The 15,385-nt window shown below is 40.4% G+C and overlaps 2 protein-coding genes across 4 annotated transcripts; one reads left to right on the top strand and one right to left on the bottom strand.

The window, feature by feature from the left end:
• Positions 1-7,841, top strand: LOC121179258 (KH homology domain-containing protein 4-like). 2 transcript variants are annotated; one of them, XM_041034002.1, is made up of 14 exons: positions 17-170; positions 1,066-1,336; positions 1,429-1,548; positions 1,706-1,782; positions 2,097-2,149; positions 2,304-2,509; positions 3,135-3,343; positions 3,616-3,676; positions 3,959-4,016; positions 4,241-4,476; positions 4,676-4,780; positions 5,235-5,320; positions 5,405-5,523; positions 5,983-7,841. In XM_041034002.1, the coding sequence occupies exons 1-14, from the start codon at positions 142-144 to the stop codon at positions 6,111-6,113; spliced, it is 1,761 nt and encodes a 586-aa protein (XP_040889936.1). In that variant the 5' UTR covers positions 17-141; the 3' UTR covers positions 6,114-7,841. The 2 variants fall into 2 exon arrangements, with proteins under 2 accessions (XP_040889927.1, XP_040889936.1); XM_041033993.1 differs by having other exon boundaries at positions 1-170; positions 5,405-7,841.
• A 254-nt stretch (positions 7,842-8,095) lies between these two features.
• LOC121179248 (fibronectin type III and SPRY domain-containing protein 2) lies at positions 8,096-15,018 on the bottom strand. 2 transcript variants are annotated; one of them, XM_041033984.1, is made up of 14 exons: positions 14,939-15,014; positions 14,722-14,822; positions 14,173-14,459; positions 13,637-13,732; positions 13,111-13,344; positions 12,856-12,878; positions 12,332-12,453; positions 11,635-11,799; positions 11,339-11,473; positions 10,999-11,152; positions 10,140-10,273; positions 9,639-9,771; positions 9,374-9,550; positions 8,096-8,442 (listed from the first exon to the last, which is right to left on the bottom strand). In XM_041033984.1, exons 3-14 carry the CDS (start codon positions 14,446-14,448, stop codon positions 8,193-8,195), a joined length of 1,899 nt encoding a protein of 632 aa, XP_040889918.1. In that variant the 5' UTR covers positions 14,449-14,459; positions 14,722-14,822; positions 14,939-15,014; the 3' UTR covers positions 8,096-8,192. The 2 variants fall into 2 exon arrangements, with proteins under 2 accessions (XP_040889918.1, XP_040889909.1); XM_041033975.1 differs by having other exon boundaries at positions 14,722-15,018.
• Positions 15,019-15,385: the final 367 nt, after the last annotated feature.

Below are 15,385 nucleotides of genomic sequence, written 5' to 3'. Positions count from 1 at the left end.
GTCACACTTTGCGACAAGTCGTCAGAAGAAATCGCCGGCGCCAGAGAGAGCGAGAGAGAGGAGGCCGATGGCTACTGTCGTTCATCGTCAACTACATTAGAAACTGTTTTAATTTTACGGCAGATCTAGTTGCGTGGTGCTATGTCTTCGGGAATGACTGGACAAACACCGTAAGTGTCCTTTTGGCTTGTTAGTTTTATATTGATTTGATAACACGAGTAACGTTACACGGACTAGCTAAGCTAGCGTTAGCCGTGTTGTTTGTCAATGGAACCTGAGCTGAAGCTTTACCACCAGCTAGCATACATGGTCGTGGCCTGCTAATAAGTGTTAGCTCGAGGGTTATGATTTGTACGCTTTAAAGTCAGTAGGACCAGGAAAATCTGTGTATGTTATTAGAATACCCAAACGTTAAATTCACTTAAGTATTAAATCGATGTACTTGTTATACGAACCTCCAAGACATTCTATGTACAACTTGCTAAGTTAGCTAGCGCAGCCTTAGCTTAAGAGTCATTTAACGCTCGTTAACTTTGGCTTAGCTAAGGATAAACGGTTAACTAATGTTAACCGTTACCCCCGTTGATTTGGAAGAAAATACAACTAATATTCAGAAAAAGAAAGAAACAACGAAAGACCTATAAAACTCTACGATTTACCTGCAATGTATATCTTTTAACGTAGTATACGGTGGACAGATTAACGCCTGAATATGCCTCAATGTGCCTCAAGTGTTTCATGTTTCTTTTTAAAGATCAACGTGTAGTAGTATATCTAAGCAATGGTATAAGGACAAAGGAATGCAGGGCCCTTTGTTCATTTCCACACCACAGTTTGAGCTACATTTCTCATTAATGTGTGGTTTTAATGGAAAGAACTTGACATTTTAATCTTACAGTTGTTTTGCCATTAATTTAAGATTCAACAAATCAACCTCAGGATAAATATGGCCTGTTTTCCTTTGTATTTTGATGTACCTTTTTTATTGTTTTTAAAATTGTTTATGTGTGTGTATTGTGTATGCTCATTTAACATTTTGTTTTCTGTTTGTCATTTTGTTTGCAGGTGCCTAACCAGCCGATGGGATCAGCCAGCCCAGCCTAAACAGAGTGTAGATGTAAGGCAGCAGAGGAGCAGTGAAAATGCAGCCCACCCAGTCTCTTTATCAGGAGTTAGCACTGCTGGTTCAAACAGTGCAGTTTCACATCCACCACAAACAGGAGAAAAACCAGCGCCTCAGGGAGGAGTTGAAATGGCTACGGCCATGGCTGCTAAAATAAATGCCATGTTAATGGCAAAAGGAAAACTGTTGACACCTCCCCCATTACTTGCAAAGGTGCACATGATTTAAAAAGCTGTAGCAAATACGTTCTGTTTATGCAGTCATTAGAAGACTTACATTTTCCCTTGTCATTTCATGTCTTTTAGACGCCTCCTAGTGTGCCTGTGCCAGCCACTACAGAAGAGATGGTGGTCACAGAGGTTGACATAAATGATGTACCGCTAAATTGCAGGGACCTTCTTACTAAAGGCAAAACACAGGAAGAGGTGAGTGGAAAGAGGCCATGGCAGCATTGCATATGAGACATGGTCCTAGTTTAAAAAATTGAAAAATGAGAAGAATGTTAAGACTTTTAACAGCTTAAAAAACATTCTCTAAAAATGAATCTTGTGTCTTCATCGAATTTCCTTTTACCTTTTTCAGATTCGACAGTTTAGTGGTGCAGTCGTCTCAACAAAAGGTCATTACATGACTGAAGCTGAAAAAGGAAAAGGAGGAGGGTATGTTCTTGTTCCTTCAAAAGCAGAATTCCATTTATTAAAGTTTCACATCTCTAGATGGTAGACAAGGTATATCTTATTTAATTGTTTCAGTAAAATAAAAATCAACATCTTTTCATTGTTTTGACTAGTTGTTGCAAACTGTACAAAATTCACTATCCTACAAATCTTTGCAGTCATAGTGATAAACTGGCTTATTTCTTACTTGTTTATAGCTTACCAAGATAAAAGGAATTCAGTGGCCATCAAATAAAAATTAGGGCAGTGCCGAAGTTCTGTGTTGTCCATGACATTTCTGATATGCTTTCTTTCAGCCAAAGACCTTTGTATTTGCATGTCCAGGGAAAGACCCAAGAGCAGGTCAATAGTAAGTAGCACCTTTCTTTATCTGCTCAATATGCACAGTCTGGCATTGTTGTCATGTAGTGTTTTTCACAAATGGTGTAAGCATTCCAAAGCTTGTTCTTTATGGCAAGCGACTGAACATAGCTGATGTCCATGTTGACTTTTCCGAACATCAGAGGCTGTGATGAGGATAAAGGAGATAATCTCTGAGGATGTGTTGAGGGCCTCAGCAGCATCAGGAGGACAACAGGTGCCTGTAATGCCTCCGCTCACACTCTACCCTCAGCCGCCTCGGCCTGTCATCCCCACTCCTGTGCCACGAATGCCCAACACCAACTCAGTACCAGGCCAGGGACATCGGCCTGCAGCTCCACATTCGGGGGTAGGCAGACATGACGTCTCTATTGATGTTCAAGCCTCTACAAACCGTGATGAAACCTGTGTAGGGTTTTCTGGCAGTGTTGTGCTTATTTTCACATTGGCCTTTGAGAATACCGAGGTTTTTTTTAGCTGTACTTTGATGTTTATTTTAAAATTAAATGGTGGTAGAAAATGCTGCAAGAGCATTTTTAGCCTATATAGATAGAATACACCCAGAACACACCCCGTGATACTGGGCAACGGCTTGTGTAAAGCATTTTTAATTAACTGAGATGTGTGAAGTTGCCACATAATATAATAACTCAACATTCAATACTAGTACTGTATAAAGTTACTTATACAGACTAGGTCTCTTTTGTTGGATATTCTTTGTATTAGACTTCTCATTGTGTCAGAGACAAGATTTTACAAATGGAGGTAAAGAAAGTGAGGCAAGTGAAGACTATGTTGCCTTCACTGATACCCACCTCCCAAATTAAGTAGCAGAGAGAACGTCCCTGGTCTATAGAGAAAAGCCTTGGATTACTGCGTCTGCTTACAAAGCTGTTCTACCTTATTTTGGATGTCAACAAACAGCTTAGTTGTGCAGGGTGTGTTTGTAAATCACAATTCTTGTTTATCCTCAGAGTTTTGTGCACACAAAGATTTTTGTGGGTCTGGACCAGGCATTGCCTTCATTTAACGTGAATGAAAAGGTTGAGGGTCCAGCAGGTTCGTACCTGAGTCACATCCAGACAGAGACGGGGGCTCGAGTCTTCCTCAGGGGAAAAGGTTCTGGCTACATTGAACAAGCATCAAAACGAGAGTCTTTTGAGCCTCTTTATGTTTACATCAGGTATGTCCATTCTAATTGTTCACCTTTTTCAAATGGAAATAATGTACATGTTTATTTGTATATGGAGCAGGGGAGTGGGAGCCGATCACAAGAGGTCACTCGAGACACATGGAGACACATTCTAATGCCAAGTGTGAACTAACGTACTTAGAGCTGTCCACTTGTGATTGAAGTACCTGGGACACATGTTAATGCCAGGCATGAACTGGGTCTAACTTTTTTGTAGAAAAAAACTGAGTCTGTTTCATCCTATGTAACCTTTTGTGTTACAGTCACCCAAATGCAGCTGGATTGGAGGCAGCGAAGAAACTCACTGAGAGTCTGCTGGAAACTGTAAGTTCACAACATTGTCACCATAAACAAAGTGTAGTTGGTCTCAATTTATTCAAAGCCTAATGGGAGGTATAAGAAGGTGAAACTATTAAGGCATATAGTTTTCACTGATACCCACCTCCAAGAGTGAAAGTGGTAGCGTGAACCACCTAATCTCCAGAGATAGGTTCTGAGTGCTCTGCACCTACCCACAATGCACTTCCTGAAAATAAACCACCACTGCCTTTTTGGATTTTTTTAATACGGCTCTTTACATAGTTTTTGTTTTCTCTCATTCTCCAGGTGAGAGCTGAACATGGCCGAATGGTGTCGATGTACACAGCCACAGGCTCAACACAACGTGAGTATTATTTTTTTTACACTTTGTAACTTGACAGGCAAATTCCAACAGAGTGACCAAATATCAGGTACTAGCCGACTGCATTCTTCTTGTGGTAATTAATCCTTTGACGTCTTTAGTGGCTCAGCAATAGGTTGAAAAAGTAGGTCAGATTTGTCAGAACACCCTGTTATTGATCCATGTGATATACACTATTAACTCCACATTCTATACTTTCATTTCAGCATACGCAGCACATGGATATCCACCTAATAGCAATTACTCTAGCCAGGGGTCCTGGTATAACTACCCAGCAAATGGGTATGCTGGCGGCTATTCAGCGTACCCAGGAGACCGTGGTTATTGGAGTAATGCAAATGGTCCCCCAAGTCATTCTAACATGTCGACAAACCCTCCATCTTCTCAGGCAATGGTTCAGTATCCAGTGTGTCCTAGGAAACCGCATCCCTATCTCGTCCAGGTAATTATCAGAAATCAAAGTTGCAACGGATTACAGCACTAGTTTAAATCTGGGCGCACACACACCACAAGGTTCATAAAACTTTGTGTTAAAGGGTTTTGAGTAGTAGTAGCCTCTGAGTAGTTTTAGTTTTTTTTTTCTTTCTTTTTAAATCCTGCTGCCAAATCAGTGTGTATATGTTGGATTTGATCTACTTCAGGATCCTGGCAGCAGTGAGACAGTGGAGCCTGAAGGATCTTTAAGCACCCCGCCTGACTCAGGAAGTCCCAAGCGTCATTTCCATGAGGCAGCTAAGGAAGAGGAGGTAGGCTGAAGACACCTGCATGTTTAAGTGAAAATTAATTCTAGTCATTTTAACATGAACATGTTTTTTTAGTCATTTAGTAACCTGTTTGAGTTACTGCTCAACTGTTCTACTGTCTGGCCTTCAGCATTCACAGAGAATGGAGAAGTGTCAGTCTGCACTGCTACCATAAAACTTATTGGAACTATGCTGACTCATAATTCATGATACAAGCTTTTATAGTACTTTTATGCTCCAGGACGCCAACTGGATTTTTCATTTTTTTAATGTATCCTTTCACCCCTTCAAATAATAAAAAAATAATGTTTTAAAATTAAAAACGTTTATAAATAAGCAGCCCTAAACATCTCGAAAGGTTTTCACATGCTAAAAATTTTATTCCTGTGGACAAAACCTTTTCTTTATATGTTAAAGTTCTGAATTGTCTAAAATGTGTTTTACTTTTCCGTTTTAGCCAGCCAGCCACTCTCCAGAGGGTCCTGCTCATCAGGAGTCTGCACTTCCTGCCTCCAGTGGTAGAGAGGAAAAAGCCATAGAAAGGTCTGTTAATAGATCTCATTTCCTTTGTGTGTTATTCTTCATGAATCTTGTGTGGTGTAGATATTGACATTTTTCTCTCTTCAGGATTCTGATGCCTCCACCCCCACCTCCTTTTGTGGCTCCTGCCCCTGTTACACGCAAAAGGCCGAGAGACGCACTGACAGATGATGTGGCCAGTCTGCCCAGCAGCACCGCGTCAATGGGTATGCATTTCTTTTTTCCTAATATTCTGAGAGCCCGAGTACTCAGACATATCTTCTGTGGAGTTGTCTGTTGCATGAAATGGCATCTCCCCCCGTGGAGGAATGGAGGAGGAGTGGAGACCTGTGTGAATCTCTCCGCTGGTAAAACCCACTAACACTGTCTTCTTGTATATGTTTTTTTGTCTTTCCCTTGTTTTCTCTCTCAACATGTGTCCCCGGACCTGCCTGTTATGGATGTGTGCTGTGCTGCCGTTTCATTTGATATCTTCCCTCCCCTGGCTGTGGATCAAACGAACTCAAAAACCACCGCTAACATGGGGCTCTTCAATGGGTTTCCTTTTTGTTTTGTTATTTCGCTTTGTCTCTCCCCTGCTCTCTCTTTGCCTCCCATCTCTTTCTCATGTCTCCTACCCCCTTTCTACTTTTCTCTGTCTCTCCATTTTTATTGTGCCCTTACAGGTGTTCTAGAGGATGTGTGCGAGAAGAGGTCTAAAGTGGATGAAGATGCATCAGGGCTTGTGCCCTACGGAGGAGATTCCTCCGACGAAGAGGAGGAGAGGACACGCAGCAGTAAGCCAGATAACTCATAACCCCTGCCCTGCCCCATCCCCACTCTCCAGGATACTCGCAGACCCAAAGTCTACATTCAGTATATCAATGTAGTTCTCAAACTCAGACCCCATAAAAGGAAAAATCCACCTTTGTGTCATCATACACTGTTTTAGGACTGTACCAGTGTTTTGCCATGTTTTATCCCATTTACTACAAACAACTATTGCTGATTATTTTGTGAGCAAAATGTTTTTGGGTTATTTTTATTTCTTTGCTTCCATCCAAGTAGATATGGCTTGCTATTTGTCTCTGTATGGCATTTAAAAACGCTTCTGGTGCCACTTTGTATATTGACATCAGTTTTAGGATTTTAAAGACAGGTGACTAAGCCTTGAGCGGTAAATGATGCTGGGCAGTCGTCTTTGTTTTCATATAGTCATTTTTTTCATCGACAGTCCAATTGCCTCTGCCGGGAGGGAGAGAGCTTTTACTCTCATCACTCATTTTACGTCAGTATAGCTGATCTTAAGCACAGCGGCTGTCATTGTTATGGTTCATTTTACACTGTAAACCCAAACCTGCAGCAGTCTCCCGAATGCAGTTTTCTCCCTCCTTCTCTTTGTCCTGCATGCATGTGTTTCTTTCTCTCATATTATACATGATAAAATAGCTTTGCTGTTGGCCTGTTTGTGTTAAGACAACGTCAACAGCAAATCTAATGCATTAGACACATTCACAAGTGAATTTCAGTTAGAGTGCCTCACACACAGACCGGCTAGAATCGATCAGCAGCAGGATTCTGGAGAATATGGGGTTTTGCACAGCACACTCAACAGGTTTGATAGATGGAGTGCAAATGGGTTGCTTTAAATTAAGGAGCAGAGTCACCTGTGCTCATTAATGGTGATTGCTGATTTTGGGAAAAAATTGGTGTGTCTTTGATCGTCAATAGACAGTTTGTTTACTGTTTAACCTTTAAGTAATGTAAAGTACAGATAGTTAATAGTAAGCAGGTTGAAGATGCTATAAAGATACTGGTATTTATGGTCTTGGAATTATCAGTTTCTGATGTTTGGTGCTTTCTTGGACTTGAGGAAGGGTTTTTATTTTCTTGTCCTAGTGTTGTTTGCTTTACATCTGTTTAGTTTTGTTCATACATTTCCCAGAATGCCTTTTAATAATCCCCCGCGCAATGGGTGTGAACATGTTGGTTTTAGTCAAAGGTGGGGATAGTTAAATGTATGCCCACCTACATAGCAAATGTAAAAATAGATAACCTGCCAACTAGTTCATTGTCATTGTGGATATGTTTGTAGTCACATGACTTAAAATGCAACATGTGGCTTCATTTCATTAGAATTTGAAGGATACGATTTTTTGAGAAAACAGCTATTTTCTACACACTTTTTCCTCCCTTGTGTTATTGCCGTCTTGATAGAACCCTTTCTTTTGTTTTTTGGTACTCTAATGGTCTGATTCTAAAACGTGCACTTGCCAGTCTCTTAAATGGCCAAGACATTTTCTGTTAAAAATACATATAAATATAAATATAAATCACCATTAACCAAAAATGGGTCCAGTAAAGCAAAGCACATCATGTTTTAACAGTGTGTAAGTATTCAGGGTGGATTTTTCCTTTTAAGATGTGACAATTGTATAACAACAAATTGATTTTTTTTTTTTTTTTTTTTTTTAAATTTCTTTTAGTTCATTCTTCGGTGCATCTTTTGTTAATCAAAAAAAAACAAAAACCCCCTTTTTTTTTTTTAATTACAATACTTGGTCTGCTGCAGTTACTGATGGTATAAGTACATATTGTAAAATTCAGTTAAACTTTTTCTTATCTTGGAAAATGGTGTACACCTGTTCCCATGGAATACAATAATAAAAACTGAAAACCCCATATTGTCTTTGGATCACACACACACACACACATTTTTTCTACTGAGGAATATCAGCAGATTTTTTTTATGAATTTGGGTGTATTATGGGTTTCTTTATTAAGGATGCCATACCAAACTTTTTTTTTTTTTTTTTTTTTTTTTTTAATTTCCACCAACATTGTTACTTTCTACCAGGCTTTCATTTTATTGTAATACTAGAAATGATTGCTGGTGTCAGATAAATGTATACTCGGGAGCCTCTATACCATTGTGTACAGTAAGAGCTCCAGGACTGTCCAGGCCAAAGCAGGGGTGGACATAATTTTGGAAGTTGCAGCGGAAGGTGTGTAGGTGTTGCTCCAGATCCACGTTAAAGAAGGACAGAGCCCCCCTCTCGTAGTCTAGTGCCACTCCTATCCGCACTGGGTTCACTGTAATCCTCAAGTCAGGACTCCAACCATTGTGCAGAAACTCATATTTATGCCTACAGAAAAAAAGCGGAGGGCAACTTAATGATTGTGTACAGCAAAGAAGTTCTAAATATACAGCAGATACTTAATCATGAGCCAACAGTAGGATTTGAAATGGCTGCGGATTAAGGAAAACGAGAAATGTGATTGTTAAATTGTGTGTAGGCAGAATCACCAAGAAGATGCCCACAATGGAAACCACATTCAGGGCTCGTGTGATATGCTGGTCTCAATGATTTTGCTGAATGTGACAAATCAACTGCCCTGCTTTGTTCCAAAAAAGAGCTGCCATAGCGACACTTATAACAGATACTAAATTCTGGGTTTTTCTACCTTCAATGGGCTTAGTGTTGCAAAGAGCGGATGCACAATTTTTTTTTTGCTTAGGAAAGGAAAATTTCTTGTGGCTAAAAATACAGCCTTGGCCCAGTTTCCATGAACTGCAGTAGCAGTCCCTGAGAGAATCAGCACGCTAATTTTGGTATCGGATTGTCTGAAAAATCTGCATCTACTTGGTTTGTGCAGTCCTGTGAAAAATCAAAGCCAGTTTGTCCACAGCAGCTTGCACAGCAAATGGGAATAACAAGTTCGTTCGAACAAATGACTGAGCAGCAAACCAAAGCAATTTTAACCTTTGTGTTTCATCTAAACTTCTACTTCCTCAATGTTTGGGGTCCCACAGACCCCACTGCTGTTTGTGTAAAAATAATAGAATTGCAAAATCAATATTTTTCCTTTAAATATTTTTTCTTCTGACCTTAATGGAAAACCCAATATGTGGAAAAGTATTGAAGTTGTAACTCTTTCCTCTGCCACAAACACACTTTGATAAAGAAAAAAAAATGGTGAAAATCCATCTGTATCTTACAGCTAGGGTGTCTGAGGCCCCAAACAGAACCTTAGGGTTAATTATAGCCTATTTTAGCCGAGATGGTGCACTGTTACCTGGATGGAGTGAGAATGTGTCTCATACACCAGGACGTATTGTTGGCTCCGAGGTACGAGTTCCTCTCCGTGTCCTCATATGCAACTCCAATCCTAAACTCTGTCCCATCATCCACCTCGACCTCCCAGTAGTGCCTGCCTCGCACTGGAATCAGATCTCCCAGGACAGCCACACTTCTGCACGCACACACACACACTTATTTCACATATTTACATTCATATAGGGAAATCTTGAAAGTTCCCACTATCTTTAGCCACTGTTTACCTGGTAAAGGTGTTATCATCTAAAGCCATAGCACTAATTGGCAGCTCCTCATCTCCATAAAACATAGTGAAACCATCTTCAGAGATGGACAGGCAGGGATGGGCAGTGTCCTCCAGGAGATAAAAGAAAGTACCTACACAGGTAAACAAATACTGCAGATCATCATATGAATGTGCCAAAAGTAATGATGGCAGGTAAGTCCATTTACTAAAGTGCAGTACGTAAAAAATAATAATTTGAAGTGCTAGCACCTATTTCCATTCGATGCCACTTTAGACTTCCACTCTACTGCAATTATGTACCAGCTATAGTTACTTTTCAGATCAAGATATTAAAAAAAAAAAACGACAGTACAGGACTATTTTGGATGATTTTTACTTGTAATCTGAATTGTAATCTTAGAAATTGATATGGCTACTTTTGCTGAAGTAAAGGATATGAATACTTCTTCCACCACTGGCCAAAAGTACCATGAACAGGCTGATCCATGATGCTTCTCACCTGCTGTGGAGACGGTAATAACTTCACTCCTGACGCTGGGCCCGCCAATGTTGACTGCTCTCACAGAGATGAGGTAACGCCGTCCTGTCTGCAGCTGGATTAGACACTGACAGGTGGGCACGGCTACTATAGACCTGGGGGATTAACCAATGTGACAGAGGGCTGATATCACTTCCTTTTCAAACATATTAAATGCACAGTGATGACAACTTCTTTGGATTGGCTTTTATTTCCATACTACCAGAGTGTAAAGCCTTGAAATAACGTCTCGTCTCACGATTTCTGAAATACTAGGTGGATTAATGGGGCGGTTAACTAGCACCTTTATCATATTTAGACTATTAACCCATTTCAGCTGAGACACTTTTGATTCCTATATGCAATAATACACTGATCATCCAAACAAATGGCTTGACTGCTCTATGAAATGACCAGATGAAAAATGAAAATGACCCCAAATGTGAGGACAGAATTCTAGCTGAGGCTGACAGTGCTGCAGGAGCTGGAGCTAAGAATAGATTTTCTAGGACAGAGTGTGTCTTGATTCAGCAGCTCTATAACCATGGGACCTCAAAAATTCCAGGCAAGCACTAACACGGGCTTTTGTTTATGGATGTATTGAAGTACAAACCTTATCAAAAGGCTAGGCCAATGAAGACTAATGTAGTGGGGTTCTGCATCTTTGAAACTCTGCATATCCAGAGGAGCATTCCTCTTTTAAACGTAGTCATTTTAACATTATCTTTGTGTAAGAACTCTTGAAAAATGTTCAACTTCCAGGAAAGCACAATTAAACCTTAAGCTTATTTCTATATCAAATCTGTCAACAGTAGGTGTACATTAATAACAGAGTTCTTACTCAGTAACACTGCTCTCAGTGCCATCAGAACCCATCTCATTGAGCTCCACGGTGTAAGAGTCTACAGGGTTGGTGTTTCCTGACTCCCAGCGGATCAGAGCAGCCTCTGGGCAGCTAGTACACTCCCTCTGTTTGATCACTGGCGGCGACGGCACTAGGGAGGTCAGGATTTAGACTTTATTCTCTCTAACATCAATCATGTGAGGCTGGAGTATTTAAAAAAATAGAGAAACTACATCTGAAAGTGGTTTAAGGGGGGAAACAGATAACAAAACATTTATTTCAACTGTCACAAGTTTAATGACTCTTCGTGTAGTTGTAGAAGTGTGACATTTATTACCGGTCATGTATAAAGCCTTCTCGCTCGCTGGGCTGATGCCTGTGATGTTGGTAGCAGTCACCCAGAGCTCATACTGAGCATTGGGCAGTAGATCTGTCACAGTGCAGTGGGTCTCCTTCACTTTTACCCTGCTTACTGGGAAAGCAAACGCAGGTTTAATTGCGGCTGTACTGATCAAAACATGTCACCAGTATCCTTCAGAGAAAGCAGAGATTCCCACATCAATAGATACCATTTCAACAGTAGATGGTGTTATCATGCAATGTGAATCTGCAGTGAGTGTGTCTGTGTTATACCATGTGGTGCAGAGGTGCTGTCTGCTGGCATATCCTCCAGCACTGGTCTGTAGTAAAGCTCATAGTACTCCACCGTGTCGTCAGAGAACAAGCTCCAGCACACACGCAGGGATGTCTGGGTGGCAGAGTTGGGCATCTGAGGGTTGATTACTGGGGCAGATGGAGCTGTATATATATCGGAGGAACGCTGTTAACCAGGTTTTGTTATCAAGTCATACCATCAAAAGCTTTATGATAACAGTACAGGAGCAGTTTTGCATAAAAAGCCAAACATTATGACAGCTTGTTCTAGCTGAAGCTCAACACTGACACTTGTGTCTAGGCTTGGGGAATCCTGTCCTGTCTCCTGTCTTCATGTGAGCCTGTGACTGATGGGGTCTAATGACCACAGTCTCTTCTCTGTTCCCAACCTCACTGGATACAGCTATGCTCTTCCCAATGATCTCTCCTCACTGAGCACTCTTCTAATCATTAAATAAGTGGTAACAGTGGTGAGCGCCTGTTCTCTCAGTGAGAACACCATCTTGACACACTAGCCATCACCCCATGTATAAAAACAATAATGGTCTCAGGGCACCCACCACACCACAGACTTCTCTATGTTGTAATTACAGCCAGTCTACAGTGTCCAAGAGCACAATCTGTCAAAGGCAGATATTGGCAAGAAAATTAACCTTCATCTCTTTGTAAATCAGACCTGGTACAACATTGATGGAGTCCATCATGGTTTTCACATCCGACAGGTCGGCAAGTGGTGTGTTAAACTCAAGACTTGTAGACAATGTGAGGTCAACGTCCTCTTTGGCAAACTCCTCGATTCTAGAGTAGCACCAAAAAAAAATCACAATATTAAGATTTAACATTAAGGTAAATAAGCTTGTGTCATGCCACTCATCTTCATCAGTCTGAAAACTCAGTTGTCATCAAGACTGACTATCTCCATGCCATGGAAACTGAGCTATCTCAATAGTCCACAAAAAGCTAGTAAGTGGACTGTGAGTGAGGATTTTTAATGTCAAACTACTTTTTGCAAAGCCAGGAATTTACTTCTCTTTCATACTCAAAATGTGTCTACTTACATAATATTAGTCTGAAACTGCAGGCAAAAACATTCACAAACAATAACTCAGTAGCAGCCCTGTGCCATTAATGGTTAGTCTTTTGAAATCACACTGCAGTGTCACACCATGTGGCATACTCACTGAGCATCATCATCATTACCTTTTAATGGTGGGCATTACTGCCTGTCAATAAAGGTGAAAGATAACAGCTGAACAACAAAATAAATAAATGTAGAAATATTAATCAATATCTCTCGTACCCACAAGCACAATAGTCATGGTTTTTTTCCTACATTGGGACTATGACAGTAAAATCCTCTGTTGGGGCCATTTCTCATTATGTAAACAGCTTTAATTTGCTCATTTTAATGATTTGCTGAAGAAGATACAAACACACACTCATAAGTAAGGACACCTTTAGGAAAAGCCTTTTGTCCCGGCTGCGGTAGATCTCCTGGGCCGCCTCAATGAGCTCCTTAGAGGCATCCAGTGCCTGACCACAAGACAGCAGCTGATTGTACAGGGCTTCCAGCTTGCTCTTCTTCTCCTCCTCCAGAGCAGCTGCCCTCTCGTCATATCGTTGTGACAGCGTCTGTAGCACATCATTGTAGTGCTGCTCCAAGTGCTGCTCCTGACGTCCAAAATTTTCCTGTATATACATATGATCAAGGTGGCACAGTGATAGATTTAGACATTAGTTATGCTTTTAACAAAATAAGGAAAGAAAAGAAAAATGAGGATGACAGATCAAGGGAGGCAATGAATGAAATTGATGTGTTTGATTCTTTAGTTCAGGATGTTCCAGTTACAAACATAAAATCTGACATCATGAACTTGAGAGTATTACTCAATGCTCACACAGTCATAAAACAAATCAATGTCACAACACATTACAACAATCTGTTTCACTAAACTGAAAGACTTTGGAGTTTGATGTTTACCTCCACAGTGAGAAAGATTTCCTCCAGATGACCTGCAAAGTTCTCCATCTCAGCAACCTTCCCTTGCAACCGATTCCTGGTCGTGACAATCTCACTCTGAAAACATCAAAGTGACACTTCTATCCTTTTCTCTTTTTAATTCAAACCAGTAACATAAACTATTTTTCACAATGTGCTGTCAGGTCTTTCTGCTCATGTCTGTGGCTTGCTAAAGAAAAAAAAAAGCTTTCATGTAGACAGCTCCATCTTCTGGGAATCAGCTACAAAGAAATATCAAATTATAGATGCTAGTCCACTGTTCACAAAAATGTAGTGTCATGAACATTTTTGGAGATGAATGTGAATGTTTTAAGGTATAGCAGTTGTAAAATTAAGCTTTTTAATGGTTTAGTTTTTTCATTAATCCTCACATTGCTAGGGGTGTTAATTTAAACTGAACAAGACCAATTTGGTTTAACAAAGGTCAAATAAAATAAGAAAATATAAAATCAGTTTCATTCATACATCAAAGGCCCAAACTATGTTAGAGTCCCCACCTCGGTTTCTCCCTCTTTGAACACATCATCATCATCACGTCCATCTTCTGCTCCAGTGGGAGAAGGAGGGTTATCCTCACAGGGCTCAAAACGAAGGGACTCGTTGGTGTTGACAGAAAACCTCTGGAAAGTGGAAACACCTCGGGTCGCCTTTCCTCCTCTTTCTGAAACCACATTGTAGGGCTCCATTGGGGTTGACTCTCTGCTTAACTCCTGGTGCTCAGCTTCTTCTGAAATCACATCCAGTCTACCTCCTCTGATCTCGTACAGGTCCATGAGGAGACTGACTGTGGGAGGACAGAAGACCATGACTCATTTATGATTTAAATTTCTGACAGGATCAATTTAATTCAACCATATTTACTTAACTATATAAAATCAACCAATATTTTAAAAACAAGGAATCAAATAATAACTGAAAATAATGAACAGTAGCATTTGGGATCTCAAAACTAAACTCTTCATACTTGAACCAAGCCACCTGCCTATGCAGAACAAGCTGTTAATTAAATTAGTAATGGTGACTGAGCAGCTGATAGCAAATTTTACCTGGACAATTCAGCAATCCAGTCTGTTCCAAACAACCATTTCAGGCCAACAGTCCCGTCCGACAAGCCAGCTCTGTTAGCAGTCCAACTCTCACACAGAAGCTGTGACAAAAATAGATGGGACTCAGGCTGCTCAAATGTCACAGGCATGTCAAACATCCATACAGGAAATTTGCTTTTGATTGAATAAAACACGTAGTTTAGGCTAGGTTAGATACCTGAGTTTTGTTAATACCGTAAAAAAATACAAAAAATAAAAACAACTTGTAATTTGTGTCATTTTATTGCTTTCTTTGCTATTAGGAGCTGGAAATCCCCAATCATGTGACTCAAAGGTTAAAGTTGATCACGGTGACTCTATGGTGCCTTCAGGGCTCCTCGTAAACTCACACTTCAGTCATTCAAACATCATTTGAACAAACAATACCTGTATAGTGACCCTGTATCCTCTTCCAGTTGCTCAGACATCGAAATTGGAGGCTGGGTTTTTTTTCTGACTGTTGCTTTGACGTAGAAATCAAGCAACTCTATCCTGCTGAACGCTCAAAGGAAGATTACTAAGGAGAAACTGCGTGCAATCAACAACAGAAGTAGGGTAATGCTTAATTTCTTGTCGAAACTATGCACACAAAGCTACCTGGCTTAAACTGTGTCCGCTATTTGAA

The sequence above is a fragment of the Toxotes jaculatrix genome, chromosome 1, assembly GCF_017976425.1.
Source record: "Toxotes jaculatrix isolate fToxJac2 chromosome 1, fToxJac2.pri, whole genome shotgun sequence".
In the NCBI taxonomy this organism is placed as follows: domain Eukaryota; kingdom Metazoa; phylum Chordata; class Actinopteri; family Toxotidae; genus Toxotes; species Toxotes jaculatrix.
The sequence above is the reverse complement of the archived record's forward strand: the minus strand, read 5'-3'. Positions and strand labels throughout refer to the sequence as shown.